The 23,804-nt window shown below is 38.7% G+C and overlaps 1 protein-coding gene across 4 annotated transcripts in view; it reads left to right on the forward strand.

Annotated features, from left to right (window-relative positions):
* Positions 1 to 23,804, forward strand: part of ESRP1 (epithelial splicing regulatory protein 1) — a 55,685-nt gene that overhangs the window by 12,470 nt on the left and 19,411 nt on the right. For 2 of the 4 annotated variants that reach the window (XM_030862902.3, XM_030862900.3), the window contains exons 5-13: positions 4,146 to 4,244; positions 4,389 to 4,443; positions 5,704 to 5,814; positions 5,934 to 6,066; positions 6,176 to 6,218; positions 8,146 to 8,447; positions 11,827 to 12,045; positions 14,296 to 14,482; positions 17,569 to 17,737. In XM_030862902.3, the coding sequence (XP_030718762.1) occupies positions 4,146 to 4,244; positions 4,389 to 4,443; positions 5,704 to 5,814; positions 5,934 to 6,066; positions 6,176 to 6,218; positions 8,146 to 8,447; positions 11,827 to 12,045; positions 14,296 to 14,482; positions 17,569 to 17,737 (1,318 nt within the window). Of the gene's footprint in view, positions 1 to 4,145; positions 4,245 to 4,388; positions 4,444 to 5,703; positions 5,815 to 5,933; positions 6,067 to 6,175; positions 6,219 to 8,145; positions 8,448 to 11,826; positions 12,046 to 14,295; positions 14,495 to 17,568; positions 17,738 to 23,804 lie in introns of all 4 variants that reach the window. The other 2 variants (XM_030862899.3, XM_060287211.2) reach the window with 2 other exon arrangements.

The raw sequence follows: 23,804 nt of genomic DNA on the forward strand, positions 1-23,804 counted from the left end.
CAGTTGTATCCTGACATGCTCATTTTGTTCCCACCATATCTGGCTTTACTCTTCCTCGTTTCCTCATGGCGTTTCTCATTGCAAAGCTGGCTAAGCCTGTTGGTGCTGTTGTGGCTGCCTCAAGGGCAGAATGACTAAGTTGCATGACAACCATAAATCAGGAGGCACAGACTCATCTTTCCTTCTCTCAAGATCAGACGTGCAGCAAGTAATTCAATATATAATTATAAATTGATAGGAGAAAGAATTGGTTATAAAAGTTTTTTCTCACTCCCGTTTATTTATTGTTCATGCTACATTCTGGTAAGAATTATGAAGAACTGAATGAACCTTCTGAAGACAGTGGTGTGAGTGGGTGGGTGGTTTGGGCATGCAGGAGGTTGGGTGACTTTTAAAAGTTGCTGGGAGCTTAGAGCTGCTGATCTTCCTGGTGTGTGATGACTTGAAGGGAAACATGTTGGGACGTGTTACGTGGGACCAAGTTAGCCAAATGTCTAGAACGTATTCTTAATTTAAAAAGTAGACTTCAGTAAAATCTTCAGCTGCAAATCTATTCTACAGAGACAGGATACTTTACGTTGTTGCTTTTTCACTTGGCTTTCATATCATACATTTAGAAAGCTTCTCACAAACTATTGCTCAAAACAAAACAAATTAAGCAAAACTTCTTATCTTGGTGCAGGGAATTACAGACACATTGTCAAATCAGAGCCGGGAAACTTGAATGAGTTACAGAACTTCTCTCAATCCTAGTTTCATTTGTTTGGTTTTATTGTGATCTACCTGGCAGGGCTACTGCAAAAATAGGAGGAAATAGACAGTGTTTGGCACAAAATGGTGTGTAGTAAATGCCATCATTATGTCAGTAGAGTCTTAGAAGTAATAGGTGCTGTGATAGATGGAAAGAGATCAGAGGAAAGCGGACCTGTGCTCAGGAAATGCATAATACAGTTGAAGAGAGTAATATTTTATAGGAATAGTATCTAATGAACTCTTAACTTGCTGGTTGTGACCTAGAGCAGTTAGGGAAGACTTTGGTGCTGAGTGGGAGTGATCCATGGTCTAATTTGGTTAAGGGATTAAGAAGATAAGAGGGTTTTATAGGGGAGTTACCTGAGCAAAGGTGAGAAAGTTTATGTCTCTTGTCATTGATAGAGGAGAAAAAACTTGTTTGAATTGAATATAGTTTCCAGTTCCTTCAAAGCTTAATTTTTCCCCAAGATTCTGTTTTGGGATAGAAAGTTACGATGTGGCAAACGTTCCTGTGGCATTCTCTGTTTTCGGCAATTTTCATTCCTCTAGGTCAGAAGTGAGCAAACTTTTTCAGTAAAGGGCTAAAGCGTCAATGTTTTAGTTTTTTTGCAGGCCACGTACAGTCTCTGCTCATTCTTCCTTTACAATCTTTTAAAAAATGTAAAAGCCGTACTTTTCTCTGGGCTGCACAAAAATAGGGTGAGGATCAAGGGTTGACTCTTGCTGTGTTTTCATCCATGTTCCTTACGGTGTAGGGTGTGCGTGCTTGCGTGAGTGTGTGTGTGTGTGTGTGTGTGTGTGTTTGTCTCTGCTGATACGGGTTTTGCCACAGCATCAGGTTGGTCCTTATGCAGTGTTTCCTTGGTCAGATTTCTTCAAAATTTCTATCTAGTAATGGTCTCCTACATGTAAAAGTTGTCTCTGAATCAATAGATGGCAAGGGGTTAAGTTGCCACTCTTGGGAGATGTTGGCTTATACCTGCGGTTCTCAACCTGGGCTGGGTTTTACCCACCTGGGGACATTTGACAATGTCTGGAGACATATTTTTTGTTTTGTTTTGTTTTTGTTTGTTTGTTTGTTTTTTGCTGTATGCGGGCCTCTCACTGTTGTGGCCTCTCCCGTTGCGGAGCACAGTCTCCGGACGCGCAGGCTCAGTGGCCATGGCTCACGGGCCCAGCCACTCCGCGGAATGTGGGATCTTCCCGGACCGGGGCACGAACCCATGTCCCCTGCATCGGCAGGCGGACTCTGAACCACTGCACCACTAGGGAAGCCCTGGAGACATTTGTAATTGTTATTACTGGAGGTAGGTAGAGGTCAGCATGCTACTAAAAATCCTATAGTACACAGGACACTGCCCCACCCCCCCAACAAAAAATTATCTGCCCTATGTGCCACTAATGCTGAGGTTGGGAAACACTGGCTTATACAATGGCATTGGTCTCCATTCCTTTGATATGTTTCTCTTTACTTCATTGTACGCCCTTATAAGGCTGAAAGTGTTATTAGAATTGCAGGGTTCCAGACATTTGGTGGCAGAGTTTACATGATAAACTATAGCTAGTCACAGCTCTTCTTTCTTAGTTCTGTAAGGATCCATAAAGTCCCTCCCATCTCCCCAGAAAACTTAGGGCAGTTGTCTCCCTAAAGCATCTTCATCCTTTGGCTCCAGTTTTTCTGTCCTATCATTATGTTCTTTGAAAATGGTGCTGAATTAATAAATACTTCATAGTACAGCTTCCCAAGGAAAATCATTTTAATGACCCCAGTCAGTGGTCATTGCTCTGTTGCTTGAACGTCTCTTGGGATTGATTTTCTAATCCCTCAGTGGGGAGCACATTTATTTCATCACTAGATGATTGATGTAAAGGGCGGGACTGCAGGGGGAAATGCAGAAATTATCCACCATTTTAGCTTGATGATTATCCTGTGAGCCTACAAATAGGCATCTGGTGAGTTCAGATTTTTTAGTCATAAATGTGACCCTCTTAAAGTGTGATTATCATAAGTTATGGAAGTTGATCACCTGAGGGTTCTAGGAAGAGCGGGGAGAGCATCACGTATTAAATGCCTGCGTTGTGTCCTGGGCTTGTTTTATCTCATTTAATCTTCACAAGAGCCCAGGGAGGTAAAGATTATCACAACTTTGGCTTTACAGGTAAGCTGAAGTTTAGTGGGGTTAAGTAATTTGCCAAGGAACATATGGCTGCCTTTCTACATGCAGCATATTTAATTACAGAGAAATGTAACCGGTTGAGAGATGCCACACAAATGAATTTGCTTAGCATGTCTCTTTACTGGAGAAAGACAAGAGGAAGCTGTGGGGATGAAATAGAAAGGAATTTTGAATTGAGAATAGAATATTACTCATTCAGAAGATTGGCTATAATTCTTGATGGGGAGAAATCCCTGAGTTGTTTTTACATTGTATCCTTTTTGTTTGCAGTAAAATAGTACCTACCGACTTTTTCTTAATATTTGTCTTCACATTTTACCCTACTTACAAAATACCAGTCAGGAAACATTTTTATAAAATAAGGCAAACATCTTAATAACCACCACTCAGATGGCTGTTTTCATTTTAAACTCGAGAAAAGATAGAGTCCCATAGTATTACTTGTTATGTGCATTGTACTACATTATTAAACTTAGGCAAAACTTGATGGAAACCTCTTCTGGTTGCACCCTCAAACCCAACTTGAGCCATGCATTTCTTTAAAAGCCATGTTTCCTGGCTTACCCAAACAGTGTACTCACTTAATCAAAAGCTACATTAGCCATTGTTGTCTCTGAGTGCTTGAACCGTTTCTACACATCTACTCTAAAAGGACAAGCATTTGCTGTCATCCAAGATGGGTGTGTTACGGGGTTCCAAAAATCTTCTAGAAGGGAGTTCTGGATAAAAATGGAGTCAGACATGGTTTCAGTAATCTGAAGTGTTTTGAACATTGGGCTTAAAAAAGTCATTTAATACCTTGTGGTCTTGAAGGATGTAACTGTATCTTTAAGTCAGCATGGTCATTGCCTTGTGTGTGTTGTAAAGACAGGGTAGGAATTCTGTTAACTTTGTTGTACGCTTCATGGTTTGACGCTAAAGTGCTCAATATTCATGCATTTGCTACCACTCAATAAACATTTTATTCCCGGTATTATTATTCCTGGTAATCCTCAGGACAGGATTGATTTGGCCATCTTAGCCCAATAGGGCAATTGGACACTTCAGGAAGTCTGGGTGAAGTCCAGACTGATGGGAAGCAGCTATTCTGAGATTTCAAAGAATTGTCAATCAAGATGCATTTTACTTGGCTTCTTGGCTCCATGAGAGTTTAATTTTGGGTAAAAGCAACCTCATTTTACCTCCCCAAAATGTTTCCTTAACTTAATCTCCCAGGTTTAAATTTCGAGAAGAATAGTTCAGCCTCCCGGTATGGAGCCTGTCAAGTTGAAGATATGGGAAATATAATTTTAGCAATGATTTCAGACCCTTATAGTAAGTATTGGTGTTGTAACAATGCGGGCCTAGTATCTGATCCCATCTACTTTCCCTCTCCTATACTTCTGAATCGCCACCACCCTCCCCCTCGGCTTTGTCTCCCTGATAGCTAAAATGATGACTTGTATGTTCTCATTCTAGATCACAGGTTTTCAGATCCAGAAAGAGTAAATTACAAATTTGAAAGTGGCACTTGGTAAGTACTTGAATACTATTCCATTTGAGCCTTTTAATGTGTTTTTATTCATATTGTGATATTTAACTCCTGTTATATTTTAGTAACTTTACTAAACCTTTTGGGTATCCATTTTTAAATAATAGGTCATTTGTTAAAGAAGATTGTATTTTAAAGTAAGCTTGGATGTTGGGATTAACATTTAATGAAATATTTGTATCCTTAGTCACTATGACTTTAGGTCCATCATAAGTTTGTGTTGTTTGTGTCTGCGATTCTGATTTTAGCCTCTCTGAACTGTCCATCCTCACTGGAAAACTTCCAAAGGAAAAAATCATAGGCTTTAAAAGAGTTCACAAGGTTTTTACTGAGATAATTTTAAGTACGTTCTATCAGCTCCTACTTTAAAGCAAAGGAAATAACTGGGGAGAAGTATGAAATGCTGGTATCTCTGTTTGTGATCACAAGTCGACCTATTTAAGTTTGTAAATCACTGCAGTGAATTTCATGAGATTGCTTGGTGCCTGAAGTGAACAGAAACTTCTGACATGTTTGCCCATAAGAGAGATGTTGAGGCCTATTTAGTTGTGGAGAAAGTGACTCATTAGGAAATGTCCTAGGAGTACTGAACATATAAATACGAGAGGAATAGAACATCAGAAGGTGTCAAAGTATAGAATAGGTGATTTAGAAATGACTCATTAAGGTGTGGGAACTCCCAAGCATTTCTGTAAAGGCTCTCTGTGATGCCTCCGTTTGATAGGGGAGATATTGTAATGGCAGACTTCTTACCATGTGCACACATGACCCATGTGGGTTAATTACCAGCTTTAGGTGGATCTTAAGTTTTGCTGTCAAACTGGATTTAAACCCCACTGATGTACTAGCCAGATCAGAGAAGGAATTTAAACCCATCCTTCTCGGCTGTAGGAACTTACAGGCCATGAGAGTATTGGGAGAACTTTACTTCCTATGAATTGTTGCTGCGTTCTTTTGAGAACAAGGAAGTAGCAACTCAGCTGATAGGTGGTTTGCTGGGTGAGCAAGCTGTGCTGAACTGGCATGGGCAGTTGCCTCTGTATAGTAAACCACCTAAAGAATACTTTGAACTGTGCCCAGATAATTTTTGAGGTTATGAGGTAAGTTGGGCAGTACTACAAGTCTGTCTGAACTCCAAAGAAATAATACCTCAAGTGTCAATAGGCCAGTTGTCTTCTGGGGGTAATAGGTCAGACTGCCTAGCATTAATCATGCAGCCTGACGTTTTGCTTGAATCTGCAGCAGCAAGATGGAACTTATTGATGACAACACAGTAGTCAGGGCACGAGGTTTGCCATGGCAGTCTTCGGATCAAGATATTGCAAGATTCTTCAAAGGACTCAATATTGCCAAGTTGGTTTTCCTTAATCTCTATTTTATTTAACAATCCCAAAGGGATAATAGATTTTCTGTCATTTTCTCCTCACTGTTCGTTTTTTTTCCTATTGCTTTCTGTTCTGTTAATTTCAAAGGGGAGGTGCAGCACTTTGTCTGAATGCCCAGGGTCGAAGGAACGGAGAAGCTCTGGTTAGGTTTGTGAGTGAGGAGCACAGAGACCTAGCACTCCAGAGGCACAAACATCACATGGGGACCCGGTACATTGAGGTATGTGCTCACAACCTGACATGTGACACCCTGACCACGCTGGCATCTTGAATGAGTGTTCACATCAGAAGGCTCAGAAACTGTATTTAATTTCCCTTTCTTTTCTTAGGTTTACAAAGCAACAGGTGAAGATTTTCTTAAAATTGCTGGCGGTGAGTACCTTTTATATAATGTGGCTATAATAAGAAGAATCTAAAATTTTACTTATATAGCAAAGGTAGATAAATAGGGTCATGAATGGTAGATAAATAGGGTCATTTTATTCCCAATGAAACATAAAAGTTGACTTTTTTTTTTTAATAGGAGGAAGAAATATCCAGTAGTGTCAGTGTAATGTGTAACGCTTGCCCTAAGGCTTGAGTCAACCAACTGTAGTTAAATAGCCATTAAAAATAGTGCTATACAAAGGTCAAAGGGTCATATAAAGTCGTGTACAAAGGGAAAGAGTAGTTCATGAAAGAAATTAAATGGTCTGAAAACTACTTTCAAACGGCCATATCAGAATATCTGGAATTGTTGCATATCTGCTTCTAGTTTTTCTCTTAACTTCCTTTACTCATCAGTGGCCGGGAACGTGGTAGCATTCTGGCTTCTAGTACTTTCGAATATATGGTGTTTGTAGTAATACGGTCAGAAAGAAGTGGGAACAGATAAAGTCATTATCTAATTATTGAGTGATTCATAACTTTAAAACCTAAAAATAACAGATGCATAAAAAATGTTAACTGTGGTTTGTCCAACAGATGTTTTTCTATATGTGCACCTACTCTGTAAGTTCCTATTTTTCTGCTCATATTGTTTTAACTTCCTTTCTCCTTTTAGTATATTATGAATATCTTCTTATGCTACTCAAGTTTCTTAAATGTTAAATGCTGTACAGTATTATATGTACCATAATTTTTTTAAAAAACAATCCTATTGGGCATTTAGAGCTTACCTCCATTTCACTCTATGTTGCAGTGAATATTTTTGTATCTCTGTATGTGCCACTCATTAGGATAAATCTCTAAAAATACGATAGCTAATTCAGAGAATGTGGGTGGACCTTTTAAGGGGCTTTTGACACCTATTGCCGAAATATACTAAGGTGATTTCCCCTTAAATACAGAGAACATTTATATCCCTTCATTATATAGTCCTGTTAAAAATCTTTGCAACTGTAAAACTTGTAGTAACAGTATGCTGTTTATACAATGTGCTGGTATATTTCTTGCACTTTTTTCTTGAGATAAACCAAGGCTTCCCAATTCAGAGCTTCAAGGTTAATAGTGTTTCCATTGTTTGATATTGGTTGGGGATAAAGTATATTTGGAGGTGCTGTGGTCCTGAGGTTCCATGGCAGATAACATTGCAGATGGCAAAGTTAACGTCCACATCAGTGCCTGTGATTTCATGGTATATGCGCAGTACGATAAGAATTTGTGCTTAGGGAAAATGTTACTAGTAAAGGATGTGTGTTTGAGTATTTGCTGCAGCACTGTACAAAGTGCTTTATGTCTGGCAGAGTGTTGATAAATGTTGAAACTGGCTGCTAAGTATATTCATTATTCTCTCTACTCGAGTATGTTTGGACCTTTCTTAATAAAAAGTAATCAGGAAAATAATACCAAAAATCACTAAAGAGCTTTCTATGTAATAACTTATTCTCATAATTTATGAGGTAGGTAATTTTACTCCCATTTTACAGATGAGGAAACTGAGATACAGAGGTTAAACTTGGCTGAGGTCATAGCTTGGTAAATGGTAAAGCCACAGCTGCACCCAGACATTTCTAGTTCCAGGGCCTGTGCCCTTAACCACCATGACTCGTTGCCTCTCCTTGAGAAGAATATGGTGGTTGGTCCATGATGTAACTGTATGGCTACCTTCCTATATGAACAGGGGTATTTTATGAAAATGGTAGGGGGGAAGTTTTAAATTTATGGGAAGAGGATTCTGATTCCTGGGATGTTATTAATTCATATGGGAGTGTGGGACTTATGAATTAAAGACATTGCCAAAAATTTTACTTTTTTAAATTTGGTAAAGTTGATGTCTTAACCACTCCTCCCTGTGCTTCCTGATATTTGTGTTCCCTAGGTACATCCAATGAGGTCGCCCAGTTTCTCTCCAAGGAAAACCAAGTCATTGTCCGCATGCGGGGGCTCCCGTTCACGGCCACAGCTGATGAAGTGGTAGCCTTCTTTGGACAGCATTGCCCCATCACTGGGGGGAAGGAAGGCATCCTCTTTGTTACGTACCCAGATGGTAGGCCAACAGGGGACGCTTTTGTCCTCTTTGCTTGTGAGGAATATGCACAGAACGCATTGAGGAAGCATAAGGACTTGTTGGGTAAAAGATACATTGAACTCTTCAGGAGCACAGCAGCTGAAGTTCAGCAGGTTGGTTTTTAAGAGCATGTTGGTGGCTTTGTGTTATTTCTGTTCTTTCTTTTTTTAAAAATTAATTTATTCTTTAATTGAAGTATAGTTGATTTACAATGTTTCAGGTATACAGCAATGATTCAGTTATACACACATATATATATTCTTTTTCAGATTCTTTTCCATTATAAGTTATTACAAGATATTGAATATAGTTCCTATTCTTTATTTCTGAAAATAATACATTATTCATTGTGTTAAAATAAAACTTGGAAATTACAGAAAGTATAAATGCATGAAAAATATCTATTCTGTAACCAAATGATAGCCACTGTTATGTTAATATACACACAAAAAAATACTGTGTTTTTATATAACTGGAATATTGCTGTAGATATACTTTTGTATTCGGTTTCAAAAATTTACTCATGTCTGAAAATTTTAATCTTTAGGTTAATACTGTGTTTCACAGGGGCATATAATTATTAATTCTATTGTACATTTGGGTTGGGTTTTTTTCTATCAGAAGAAATTTCTAGGTAAACATGCTTATCTGTCAATTTCTTCTTTTTTTAATTAATTGATTTTTATTTTTGGCTGCGTTGGTCTTCGTTGCTGTGCGCGGGCTTTCTCTAGTTCCGGCGAGTGGGGGCTACTCTTCATTGCAGTGCGCGGGGCCTCTCATTGGAGTGGATTTTCTTATTGCGGAGCACGGGCTCTAGGTGCGCAGACTTCATTAGTTGTGGCTCGCGGGCTCTAGAGAGCAGGCTCAGTAGTTGTGGTGCACGGGCTTAGTTGCTCCGCGGCATGTGGGATCTTCCCAGACCAGGGATCAAACCGTGTCCCCTGCATTAGCAGGCGGATTCTTAACCACTACGCCACCAGGGAAGTCCCTATCTGTCAATTTCTCATTGATTTCTTTAGAACTGGATCTAGGGTGTGAGCTTTTAAGGCTTTACTGTCTTGCCAAATTTATTTCCCAAAAGACTTGATCAGTTCCATATTGCTGGTGACAGTGCAAATTGTCCTTTTGTCCTGTTACTACCTTTCAGAATTCAGCGCTGTTTTTGAGGCACAGATGGGACAGTCAGCTCCTGAAAACACACTAAGATCCAAGCATAAAACCATCTGTAGGGTCTCAAGCCTTTCAGCTATTCTTCTTGACTTACCAGCTGAACATTTCTCTTCAAGGGTCAGTTAGTATTACCTTTGCACCTGAGATCCTATAGACTGTTTCACATGGCTCTTCAACTTATTTTACTTGGCTCCATGGTAGAACATAGTCATTTCAATGATTCCTTTGGTCTTTTTTGCAAGCAGTTCAGACACTGACTCTTATTTCTTTTTCTTTTCTTTTTTTTTTTGGCTGCGTCGGGCCTTCATTGCGGCTTGCGGGATCTTCGTTGTGGCTCGCCGGTTCTTCGTTGCAGTGCTTAGGCTTCTCTGTAGTTGTGGCTTGCAGGTTTTCTCTCTCTAGTTATGGCGTGCAGGCTCCGGAGTGTGTGGGCTCTGTATTTTGTGGCACACGGGCTCAGTAGTTGCGGCGCACAAGCTTAGTTGCCCTGCGGCATGTGGGATCTTAGTTCCCTGACCAGGGATCGAACCCATGTCTCCCGCATTGGAAGGCGGATTCTTTACCACTGGACCACCAGGGAAGTCCCTGTACTGGTATTCTTGAACCCTAAGCTATGAGCATTCTTGTAGTTTAAACAATTCTGTACTTTGTTGAAAATGAGTATCATAAATTCTGAATCTCTAAAGTATGCTGAGCATGCTTTAGACTTCAAACACCCAAAACTAAAGGGGAAAAATGAGATTTTTATTTTAGATCTTTAATTCGAAGAACAGTTTCATGGAAATCATGCCCTAGAATCATACAGAGCCTTGGCTACTGTACCTTAATTGGTTTGGTTGTAGAGTATGCTTTCTCTGTTTGACTCAGCCATAGGTGGTTTTGAGCGTGGGTGAACTTTCGCTTTCCAGCCTCCCATCTCTAATAATTTATTTAATAAGTGTTGAAGTAGTCATAGACTTTGCACTGTCTTCTTTTCATTAATAATAATCACTTCATTCAATAACGTTTTACTGATCTCCTATTTGGCAGGCACTGTAGGTGCTAGACCATTTCCTGTCCCAAGTTTGTTTATAACATTTATTTTCTATTCGTGTTCTCCCCCCTAATGTTTGTACTGTGTCTGAATTGTTCGCATAGTTTCTTAAAGTCTCGCTTTCTCTTTGGCTGTGTTGTGTTTACGCTTTGATTGTTGTCACCTCTTATTCAGATAGCAACTGGACAGGCTGTGAGTGAGGAAATTAGGGCAATTTGGGGGGAGTTCATTGATTGTCTTATATTTTTAGTTATGAGCTGATAAAGGCTGCAGTGGTAAATGGTTCAGAAATCCTGGAGATTCCACACACGGCATTTGCACAAGGACCTCCTCGTATTATCAACTAGTAGGCACATTCTAAACTAAGACAAAAGTAGACAACAACCTTGTAACGTGAGTTTTGCCTGGGAGCAGTTCTTTCTCCAAAATGTACCTGACCTGGCATCCATTCTCAAGATAGCAGGATTCCATGAATTTAAAAGGTAGTCAAGGGACTTCCCCGGCTGTCCAGTGGTTAAGACTCCGCCTTCCAGTGCAGGGAGGCACGGGTTGGGGAATTAAGATCCCACATGCTGTGCAGTGTGGCCAAAAAATTTAAAAATATATATATATACATATATATATATATATTCAAGATCCGCTGTTTTGCCACTGTCTCAAATTCACATGATTATTTTTATTTTCACTAATTGATTTTTTTCAGGTTTACATTACCCAGCCATTCTGCCTTCTGCTTTGTACATCATTATAAATGTGACATATTTTAATATAATACAGTCACTGTTTGACTGTCGTTACTTTGCTGGGTCATTTTCTGTATATTTCTTGGGTTTGGAGGTGGAATGTGAAGACAATATTGAGAGAAACACTAGTGAAATGAAATCTAATAGGTTGTACATAAGTCCACATTTTAACAGTATGTCCCGATTCTTATAAAAGCAACAGATTGTCTTAAGGCAGATAGTGAGACATTTGTCCAGGTGGATAAGTCCTTAATCTAAGTGCATTGTGTTGTGTGTGGTATATACCTCAGCAGGCATCTCACAAAAGTTGGTATCATGCTTTCCCAGCTGAAAAGCATGAACAACTTTCTCCACGAGTGCTTCTCAAACTTTAACATGCTTGTGGATCACCTGCGGATCTTGTTAAACTGCAGATTCATATAGACTAGGTCAGGGTGGAGCTGAGATTATGCATTTCTAGCAGTTCTCCAGGGATGTCAGCTCTGGTCTGCAGACAACATTGGAGTAGCAGGGCTCTAAACCACTTCTATTTTGCTTTGAGTACAGGTGCTGAATCGATTCTCCTCGGCCCCTCTCATTCCACTTCCAACCCCTCCCATTATTCCAGTACTACCTCAGCAATTTGTGCCCCCTACAAACATTAGAGACTGTATACGCCTTCGAGGTCTTCCCTATGCAGCCACAATTGAGGATATCCTGGACTTTCTGGGGGAATTTTCCACCGATATTCGGACTCATGGGGTCCACATGGTATTGAATCACCAGGTAAGAAAGTCACTTACTGGAAAACTGATTTGCTTATTCTTATTAAATACACCCTTCCAATAAAAAGGTAACAAATGTTCATCAGTTGTATAGTAAGTCTTAAAGGAAAGATTTAACTATAAATGCAAGGGGTCTTTAAGATGAACTCGGGAAAGAATGCTATCATTGGTATGGTAATTCAAATTCAGCTCTGATTCCATCATCACATATATACATCGAATTATCAATAGCATCGGGTAGGAGACAAATACATTACCAGTCTAATACAACATTTTACTGTTGCAGTTACTGAAGTCTGCAGCTCTGCTGCTGTAGTGTGAAAGCAATCATAGACAATATATAAACCAATGAGCATGTCTGTGCTCCCAAGTATTTTGTATCCATAGACTGTTTAGAAATGACTTATTTTATTTCACATATATATAGTAGATACCAAATTACATTCAGTAGAGTACAAACTCCAAAATAACTTGTACCTATACCACCTAGAACACTATGTGATCTTAAAAGGCGCTCAGATGTGTTAGTGAATTAATTGTTGAGAATCCTCTATCAAAATCTGATCAGCTTCTTATAGTATGCAATATATATTCTAAGCATATTAAAAGTAGTTCCTGGCTTGGTGTCTCTCATTTTTTAAATAAAATTAATTATATTAGTTGCTGGGCAATTTGCCAGTATTTTGTGCCATCATAAGCAGGACAGAACTTTAAAAACCCATAAAGCACGTAGTTCTAATTAAAATGTTGGAACTCTTTATTAAAAGCGAAGTTGTATCAATTTTTGAAAATAAGATGTTTTCTGTGCATCGTAGTCTGAATGTAGGTTTGTATTAAAAACACCAATTTTTTCTAAACTGCTAGTTTCCCACTTTCTCTTTTCATGTGATGATTTGGTCACATTCATAACCATAATCCTGTCTCACTGGAAAGTGCATGCCACTGGGTACAAGGAATCAGAAAACATTGAGCCTCTGTTTGGTGTTCCACACCAGCACATGCTCATTCTAACTCTCACGTCAATATGAAGCTTTGCAGCATTTTATCTGACTAGGAGTCCTCTCGGCATGCTTCACTGATGGGATTCATTTTGGATAAAATTCCCCGCAGTTCAGCATCACCAGGGAATTGTTTGGGTTCTCTCTGAGTCACCACTTCTAATAACCTAGGGGCTACTATTACTCTATGATTAACAACAGTAGACAGATTTGCCTCTCATTGACCCTGGGACCTGTTTGACTACACTTGGGAGAAATGCTTCTTTGATGATGGACAAGCTCTTAGCTGCCTCGAAGATGTTAGTTTTCCATCTTGGACTGGGTTTCCCTGGTGTCCTTAACTTCCCTGGTATGGTAACTCTTATGGTAACTTGCATGGTAATAATTTGCAATAACTAGTCCCTTAGAGACTTTAAAGAAATCCATAAAATAAAAAAGGAGTCTTATAAGCTGGTTGTGCCTTTTTTCTCTCCCATAAAATGTCTATGCTAAAGAAAACTAAGGCATTCTGGTTCTGTGGAGCAGACATCTACCAGCTTTGTTTTAAATAGGATTTTTAGCAAGCTATTAGTAACAGAGGAAATGTCTATAAACATCTGTCGGCCAAGGTTTAAAACAGAGATGCAAGGGAAGAGGTGAGAGAAGGGCTCCCAAGCAATGCTGATGATAACAGCTCTCACCACCCTTCACTGTGCTTTGCAACTCCCAATTCCTCTCCTCCTTCCCTACCACAAGCCACATTCCAATCTAGGCTTCAGGGAGAAGGGGAAGAGATGTTGCAGGTCAGTGAGAGACAGACTTGAAAGACAAAAGAGAGCAGTGGTTTGTTCAGTTTCATGTAGGAGGATGCATAAAGCTCTAATACTGGTTCTGTTACTAGCTTTTCTCAATTGAGTAAGATTTAATCGGACTTTTCAGAAAGGAAAAACCCAGTATACAAGCCTCTGCTTTGAAACTGCAGTCACAAGGAGACGTTTTCAAAGTCCATAAATCTAATTCTAATCGATAAAAATCAAAAAGGATCACATTCAGCTATGAGCTCTCAAAACTATTTCTTCAAGGTTTTGTGGGCAATTCTGTTGATTAGGTGATGAAACATAAGTCTGATTTCAGTAGATCATACTGTCACCCAGATGTTATGGCTAAAATGTCTGTACTATGGGTGATTGTCACTGTGCATGTTTTGTAAGCAACCACTTCCTTGTTGAAGGAGACAGTCTCCTTTTGTTTTTATTCTTCCCCCACGTGCTCAGGGACGCCCATCAGGAGATGCCTTTATCCAGATGAAGTCTGCGGACAGAGCATTTATGGCTGCACAGAAGTGTCATAAAAAAACCATGAAGGACAGATATGTTGAAGTCTTTCAGTGTTCAGCTGAGGAGATGAACTTTGTGTTAATGGGGGGCACTTTAAATCGAAATGGCTTATCCCCACCGCCATGTAAGTTACCATGTAAGTTTTTCTTGGGTCTTGGCGCTATTCTACGCTATATGCTGGTAGGTGCTTAAGCTGCTTTCATAACTTTCTGTGCCCCTGGTTCTTTCTAAGGCAGGTGAGGTGGTTACATAAGTCTTTCCCATCTGAAATCGGTAGTATCTGGTAATCATTTAAGACCTTGGTTGTGGACACCCATAATTAGAGATTCTACAAATACCTCCTTTCAAATTATATTCTTGCTTTTCCAGTGATAAGCACTTGATTTCTGAAGCTTAGTGTGCTCAAGATAAGCACTGACTCTGGGAGACAACCTGGCTATGTAGATATTTTAATACGTAATAAATATTACATATTAAATACATAACATTTAAAGGTAAAATAAGTATGGACAGATCCTTTTTTTTTTCCTGCAACACATTAAGCTTTTTTGTTTTGTGTTTTTTAAAGAAGGGCGAGTTGATGCCCATTTTGCATTTTTAATTTTTTTGAGCAGTATTTTGGGGGAAGGATAACCTGAAGAGCATCCCTCTTGCTCTCCAGGATATCTGGAATGAGCAAGTTAGTAAAAAAAAAAAAAAAAAAACAAATGCGTAAATAAATTAGCCAAAGTTACCATTGGATCGCAGGATCAGTGCTTAATATCAAGCCATGCTGTTGCTCATTGGCACCTGGGTGCACGCCATCTGGAATCCTGTTTGAGAGGAATAAGCCCTTTAGTCGGGAGACCAAGTTCTGGTTTGTGACTAAGGAACATTTGGGGATCTGATGTTTAAAACTTGAATTTTCTGACCAAGTTTTCACTTTTGAGTAAGACATACCTTGTTAGGAAGCATGCTGGGTATGTTTAAAGAAAGTAGCACTTGGAATACAGTCCAAAGATAACCGAGAGAGTAAACTGGATTATGTGCTTGATTCCAATAAAGTGGGGAGCGTTAAGACATCACTTTCTAGTAAAGAGGGATCTACACCAATAAACCTATTTGATAAAGTAGTATTCCTAGGACATTCAGTAGGGCTTAATCCTTTATTTGCCTTGGAATGCCTAACTGCTAATGTTCCATTTATCTGCTGCTTGCTATTGGTGGATATCTAAGAGTTGATCATTAATGAGTATCAAGTTTTAAAAATTCATGATTGGGCTTAAGTGGATATCTTAATGTAATCTTAGTTGGAGGTTTCCTGTCCATAAACCACTGATAATATCAGTAACTTTTACAATTTCCCGTACTGATAATCTGTCAAGCATTATGAGATAAGGGAATTTCTCCATCATGTATAACCCAAATTCTTTTGCTGTGATATCCTTTCACTCCTCTCTTCCTGGTGGAAAAGTCGTCATTACAGACTTCGTAAGATTTTTACTTCTTCCCTTTTCCCCCTCACAAGCCCTAAAATAGTAATAATTTCCCTGGCAGTCCAGTGGTTAAGACTCTGCACTTCCACTGCAGGGGCCACGGTTTCAGTCCCTCTTTGGGGAAGTAAGATCCCGCATGCTGCTCAACGCGCGGCCAAAAAAAAAAAAATTTTTTTTTTAATCTAAATGCATTTTTACATAAAATATATTTCCATATCTTTTAATACTTTCTAAAAATTTTATTTAAAATTTGGCCATTTGTCAATTTAGTGGAAGAGTTCACTCATTAAAAAATCAGAATTCTAATTTATGCATGCTAATATGCTTGTTCTACTGGACTTTTTTTTTCCTGCCAACTCGCTTTAGGTGACAATCTCTTTATGACTTAGGTGCCTCGGTTTGTTCTGTTTGTCCTTTTTGTGGACTCTTTTAGGCCAGGGATCATAATTTTTAAATTATCTACATTAGGTATCTACCATGTAGCAATTTTTGATGGGTATGAAGGGGGTACCCAAAAATTGAATATGAAATCAATATGTTGGTCTTGGGTTTTTTTTTGTTTGTCCGTTTTTTTTGGCCGTGCCGCACAGCTTCCAGGACCTCAGTTCCCTGACAGGCGTTGAACCTGGGCCATAGCAGTGAAAGCCCTGGAATCCTAACCACCAGGCCACCAGGGAATTCCCAGGTCTTGGGTTTATGTACCCATATTCAGCTGACTCACTCATCTCCATAGACATATAGAAGCTCGTAAGAAGAGCAAAAGACAGTAGAGATTTTCCTGTGAAAATTATCCAGTGGGCTTCAGCTATTTGCAACATATATTAGGTGGTTCTAGGTTTGAAAATTAAAGTCAGGAATTCCAAATTCAGTCAACCTCTCAGTTATCTCTTCTGTTGGGTGCAGATGGCTTGAAGAGTTGTGTTCATCCTACACATTAAAGCTAGTGACCAGCAAGTGGTCTGACTTAAGTGAGTTACTGGGCCTTGAAGATGTTGCATAACCAGAAGACAAAGGAATTCCATCCTTTCTACTTTCTATTTAATCTGAAACAACTGACTCTCAGGAAGACTTGCACATATATTTCTTCAGGGTTATCTCCCAGATTGGATTTTTTTATTTTTTAGACTGGTCTGAAGATGTAGATTAGCGTCAAAAACCCATCTTCCGGGTTGCCTTGAAGTGTACATGATCCAGAGTTAATCTACTCCTTTTAGGTCAGTTTACTCTGGCACAGTCTATGCTTTGGCATAATACATGGTCCTGGTGAATAGTGTTTTGTCATAACTGTCTTCATGTTGTCCTATAGAGTAGATAACAATATGAACGAGCAGCCTAGTGCTCAAAGGGGGAAAACACCCAGCTTTTGGTTTGAAGTTACACTAAATGTCAGTCTGTCCCATGTTTCTTTCCTCAAAGAGTTACTTTGTGCTACTTAGGAGTGGGGGAAAAAGAATCATGTGTCATGAAATGGTTGCGAAGACTTGAAAGTCCACTTGATACTGGTTTTTCCAAATTTCAGAATAAGAACCATTCTTTAGGTTGACAGAGTGTGTGAGATTTGAGATTGCTTCTAGGTGTTATCTACATAACCAAAAGGAAGATGCTTGGGATGGTATACAGAACTGGTCTCTTTCTTTCGAATGTATATATGGAACAGCGACCTTGTAGCTTTAGTGCTAGCAGATGTGTCAACTACTACAAATATATCTCAAGGTCTCTCTCTTTGCTTATTTAGGCCTGTCTCCTCCCTCCTACACATTTCCAGCTCCCGCAGCAGTTATTCCTCCTGAAGCTGCCATTTATCAGCCCTCTGTGCTCTTGAATCCACGAGCACTGCAGCCCTCCACAGCATACTACCCAGCAGGCACCCAGCTCTTCATGAACTACACAGCGTACTATCCCAGGTAAGGCTCTGATGGAAGTGGAAATGAGGGACAGAAACAAAGGACTCCTTTAATAGCCGCTGCCTGAGTTCACAAAAGAATGTTGTCTGCCACGTTGAAGGTTAGCATGACCGGCAACGGTTTCTGGTCATATCTCTGACCAAGAAGGTTGTTTCAAGACAAACCAAAGTGTTTATTTTTTAACCATCTATTGACAGCATGATATTTTAGGTTACGTGTGTATACAACTTTCCATTTTTCCTTCTATTTTAGGGTTGTTAGTGAGTAGCACAGTAATCATTCTAACAGGGTGGCAGTATCATGTGAATGAATTACAAAACGGGAAAATCCATGATGATGACAATTATATTTTTAAGTACCATGAATTCATGTCAACCCAAAATAAATAAAAACTGTTGTTTTAAATTTTATAGGGCTTGTATTCTTTCCTCTCTAAATCTTTACTAACAAGTCCAGAATGAGTAGTACTTTATTAGAATCAACATATTTTAAATCTGATTATTTTTAGTTGTCCTCAATTTCTTGGAGGCAACAGGATATAATGGAGAGAAATTTGTCAGTCTGGAAATTGGGAGACCCGAGTTTTGGTCTCATCTGTTCTTCTACCTGAGGCAATTCACTTGACCTTTCTGGTTGTTACAAAATGATGAGATCAGCCACGCTTTTGGAGTCCCTCCCAGGTCTGATTGCCTGTGATTCTAACTTGTATATATAATAACCTCTCGTTCTCAATTTTCTTTTCAAAAAAAAAAAAAAATTTTTTTTTAAAGTCTTTGTTTGGACTTCCCTGGCGGTCCATTGATTAGGACTCCGCACCTCCACTGGAGGGGGCCCAGGTTCGATCCCTGGTTGGGGAAGATCCCACATGCTGCAAAGCCAAAAAAAAAAGTCTTTGTTTAGCTACTAACCAGTTCACTTTATTAAAATAAAATTTTACTTTGGCACAAGCAATATTGCTCAAAAACTTTTTAAAGTATACCAGGCCTTGTTTTTTCCTTCTCAAGCTATTTAAAATAAATGTTTTGAGTACATCCACCAATGTGTATGTGAGGTTTTTGATAAGTGGCCTGGAACTTACCTATCTGATCTCTGTGTGGTTTTTTTTGTTGTTTATTTGTTTTTTTGGCCTTGCTTCGTGACTTGCAGGATCTTACTTCCCCGACCAGGGATCGAACCCAGGCTCCCTGCAGTGGAGGTGCGAGGTCCTAACCACTGGACCGCCAGGGGATTCCCTGTCACACTGTATTTTTTATTCTCTCTCCATCTGCAGTTTCCCAATAGTGAGCAAGAACTTTGGAATCTTGGTAGCAGTGAAGCTGGTAGCCACTATTAATTAAATTTGTTTAATTTTTTTAGAAATTTTAAAAACATTCGTTAATGCTATTGAAAATATTCTTCTTGTTTGTTTTGTTTTGTTTTTTGAAAATGTTCTTTATTCTCCTGGGGAAGAAGAATAGGGAGAAAGCCATGATAATCATCAGCTGGCCATCTTTTGAAAGCTTGAAAAAGGTCTCAGAAGCATGAGTAATTGTTAACTGTTCATGGTTGAGTACTGTCAGACACCCAGCCCAATCCCAATCTGTCACCTTCTCTAGACCCTGTGACAGTCACTTGCTGGTAGTGGCTCTGGTTATAAGAAAGATCTCTGTCTTCTTGTCTGACACCATCAGAATGTCAGGAGTGGAATGCGTTATGCCACTGGATGCCTGGTGCAATTTCTTGTGCCTATAATACACTTGCAAAGTATCCAATTCCACCATTGCCTTGCTATCTGGACACTGTTAAAAGAAGGAATCTCTTAGAAAGAGTTTTCCATCATAGTGAGATGGGAACTTGAGTCTTGAATTGAAGCCCCAAAGGCAAGCAGAACTGACATTTATGGCTTAATAGCTCCTGTAATTTTGGGCCCCTGCTTATATGTTAATTTTTTTCTACTAGTGGTTTTTTTTTTTTCTACTAGTGGTTTTAAAGTTTGTAATGTCCTCATTATTAAGTCTAAGAGGATAGACGTAGTGAGTAAAAGTAGACTCCCATTCTACACAACACCAAGTCCAAAAGTAACCACTGCTATCAGTTTGATAACATACACGTATCTGTGTGCTTGTAAATAATGTGGCTTACTAACATACTGCCCACTGTTTTGTCTGTCTGTTTGTTTTAACTTGCCAGTATGTCATTGACTTCTTCCCTAAGGAATATCTGTATATTTACCTCACTCTTGTAACTTCCATATGATATCCCAAGAATGAAAATATATCATAATTTAACAATTCCTTTATTTTTATAGACATTTAATTTTATTTTTCTGTTAAACTCGTATTGATCTTTAAATACTTCTATTTCTGTAGAACAGTTTCACAGGAGTGGGATTTTTAAATCAAAAGTCATGTATGTTATATTTAAATTAATATTTCCAAATAACTCCTAGTATGGTTCACTTTCAATTCACATTTCCCTAATTCTAGTGAAATTACTGACACAAAGTGTTCAAACATGGGGATGTGCTGTTAACCATACTTAAAATCTGTAATAATTTAAAAAGCAAATTCCAAAAACGATAAAATATTTTACAGTTTTGGGAGAAAGCCATTAATTTCTAACATCACATGACTGTAAGGCATTTGAGGCTCTGTGATGTAAATGTTTAAGTATATTTTGGCCTATTCTCTGATACGTAGGAAAGTGTGAGATAGCATACTTAGGCTAAAACAAGATATTAAATCAGAAGCTCTGGAGTTTGTCTCTTTTTAAATAAAAAAAAATAAATAAATTCCCTCCATTTTTTTTTTATATTTCATTGAAGTATATTGATTTACAGTATTGTGTTAATTTCTGCTGTACAGCAAAGTGATTCAGTTATATATTCTTTTCCATTATGGTTTATTACACAATATTGTCCCTCCACTTTTTTTTTTTAATTTTTAAAAAATTTTTATTGGGCTTCCCTGGTGGCGCAGTGGTTGAGAGTCCGCCTGCTGATGCAGGGGACATGGGTTCGGGCCCCGGTCTGGGAAGATCCCGCGTGATGCGGAGTGGCTGGGCCCGTGAGCCATGGCCGCTGAGCCTGTGCTTCTGGAGCCTGTGCTCCGCAACGGGAGAGGCCACAGCAGTGAGAGGCCAGAGTACCGCAAAAAAAAAAAAAAAAAAAAAAAAAAAAAATTATTGGAGTATAGTTGATTTAAAATGTGTTATCCACTTTTTAAATGAAATATGTCCGTTTGACTTCAGATTATGCAACATGTTCATTACTTTAAAACATCAATATGCTAACATTTTGCAGACTTTTAAAAGTATGCCCCTCAAAAAAAGTAACTGGTTTTACTGTTTTTAACTTTGAATTTATCTGGGCAAACTATAATTTAGTACCTCTGTGTGTGACATACTGGGAATATTAGGGTTAATAAAATATGGACCCTTTCTGGTGTAGAGTAGCTGACAGAGTTCATCCCTGTGCAAAGTCAGTGACTTCAAAGGGCTCCTTCAGCTAGCAGGCATTTGTTCTTATTTTATTTCCTCTAACTTGCTATATTTGGAGATAGAACCTATGATGGGTATTTCATCATAATGATTTGGATTACTTGAGGAACATTTAAGGAGAAAACAGTGAACCAGTGAATTGCTTTCTTTTTGTTTATTGTTAAATGAGTTTTTAGCAGTTTAAATGTGTGGCTGTAACAACAGCATCTTGAAGAGCAAGTGAAATTAAAGCAAGTGGTTCTATTTTCTGATTATGAACATTGGTTTTTCCTTTCACCTCTTGGAAGAAGATTTCGGTTACCCAGTATCCCAGAGCTTAGCCCAGGGTACAAAAGAATGAGAAGGGACTATCTGTTCATGCCCACCCTGCTTATTACTCAGAACTCTGTTTTCACACCTTGTCTCTCCCATTACATAAAGTCCTACCTTTTGTTCTGACCTCTCATTTTTCTTAGAAAAGAATATTCTCTTTTGCATCAAAGCTGTAGCACACGTAAGAAACATGCTGAGTCTTCAAAGAAATGTCGTGTGATTTAAAGAAAGATGGATTAACATAAATGTCTTTTATATGTTATAAATAATAACATATCACCTTGAACCAAAAGAGAGGGCAAGGGATGTTTGACATTTTTAATGATTGATGCTTTATTTGCATACCCATGAGAAAGGTTTGGGAGGTGTGGGAGGGGACTTTTATTTTTTCAGATAATCATTATTTGTACAATCATTCTTTCTACTCAAGCAATGAATACGTATATTTAGTAATATTGAGGCATTCTGCAATGCTTGGTTTGTTGTGTGGTGTTCTTGTATTCTATTCTGAAATTCTTTGCACCTGAGCCAAAAAGAATACCAAGCCTCTGAGAGATGCATGCATTTCCTATTTTGAACACTTGGCTTTCTTATTCCAGTTTCCTTTTGTTATTGAGATAAGTATAGGTTCACAAGGTTGTAACAAACAGTACATCCCATATACACTTTAACTAGTTTCTCGCAGTGGTAACATTTGACAACCAAATGTAAAGTTAAACTTACTTTCTAATTTACTCATTGAAAGCTTTCTTTTTTTTTAGTATATATTTTATTTATTTATTTTTGGCTGCATCAGATCTTAGTTGCAGAATGCGGGGTCTTCCTTGATGCATGTGGGATCTTTCGTTGCAGGACAGGCTCCAGAGCACATGGGCTCTGTAGTTTGTGGCATGCAGGCTCTCTCTTTGAGGCGCGGGAGCCCAGTAGTTGTGGCACGCGGGCTTAGCTGCCCCGCCGCATGTGGGATCTTAGTTCCCTGACCAGGGATCGAACTTGCATCCCCTGCATTGAAAGGTGGATTCTTTACCACTGGACCACCAGGGAAGTCCCAAAAGCTTTCTGATAGGACTAAGAAAAAGAAAGAATTCTTGTTTTAAAAAAATTCTTTTTATAACTTAAACATTTAGTGCCACAAATGCAAACTGGAACTCAGCATGCAGTGAAATTATACTAGAACATTGTAACAATGCAATATTAACGCAGTATCAGGCAATGTTGTTATAACGGAGAAGGACCAGATCATTTTTATTGGTGGGAACAACTCTTTTTTTTTTTTTAGTTTGAATGACATGGCTAAATGATGTAAGCAGGAACTGCTGTGGGCAATTCAGTCTATACTATCAGTCCCTGAGAATTCAGTGTAGTTTCATGGAATAGTCATTTGTTAGTCTAAAGACCTTATTCATATGATGAGCAGTTCAGGGAATTTAAAATATGCTTAAAATTCTTTTCAGCGTTGTAGAAAATTATCAAGTGCAGTGAACTTAAAGGAAAAAATTTTCATTACCCAAAACACTTGATTGATTTCAATGTGTAAGTTTTTTTTCCCTATGGATTTTTTTTCTTACAAAATGGGGATGGTATTATACATGTTATTTTCAAGCATAACTTTAAAAGAATCTATTACAGAAATTTTCAAACTAACATAATTTGGGAGAATATCTATTACCCAATTTCAACAATATCAATATTTCCCAATCTTGTATCATCTGTTTCCATGCATACCCTGCTATACCCTTACCCGCAGAACATTTTAAAGCACAAAAACCTAGAGATCATTTCTTTCACTTGCTGCTATTTATGTGCCCAATATATCTTTAAATTAAGCACCTTATTCTTAAGCATTAATGACTTTAGTTAAAGCAGAACTTAACTAAAACACGTGTCAATGTTGATAAACCTATTTTGCCTCCATTGCCCTATTTAAGCATTTCCTTGGTATATCTTTAAGACATTACCTTGAAGTAGGCTAAAAGGAAAAACTGACATTTGTCTATGAATTTTATCTAATAATATAGAGTAATGACTTTTGATTTTCTTTACTGTGTGTTATGTGGTCTTTTAAGCCGCCTTTTTTTTCTTTTTCTTTTGGCTGCTTTGGGTCTTTGTTTCTGCACAGGGGCTACTCTTTGTTGTGGTGTGCGGGCTCCTCATTGCGGTGTCTTCTCTTGTGGAGCTTGGGCTCTAGGCTCACGGGCTTCAGTAGTTGTGGCTTGCTGGCTCTAGAGTGTGGGCTCAGTAGTTGTGGTTCACAGGCTCTAAAGCGCAGGCTCATTAG

Source organism: Globicephala melas, chromosome 17 (assembly GCF_963455315.2).
Source record: "Globicephala melas chromosome 17, mGloMel1.2, whole genome shotgun sequence".
In the NCBI taxonomy this organism is placed as follows: domain Eukaryota; kingdom Metazoa; phylum Chordata; class Mammalia; order Artiodactyla; family Delphinidae; genus Globicephala; species Globicephala melas.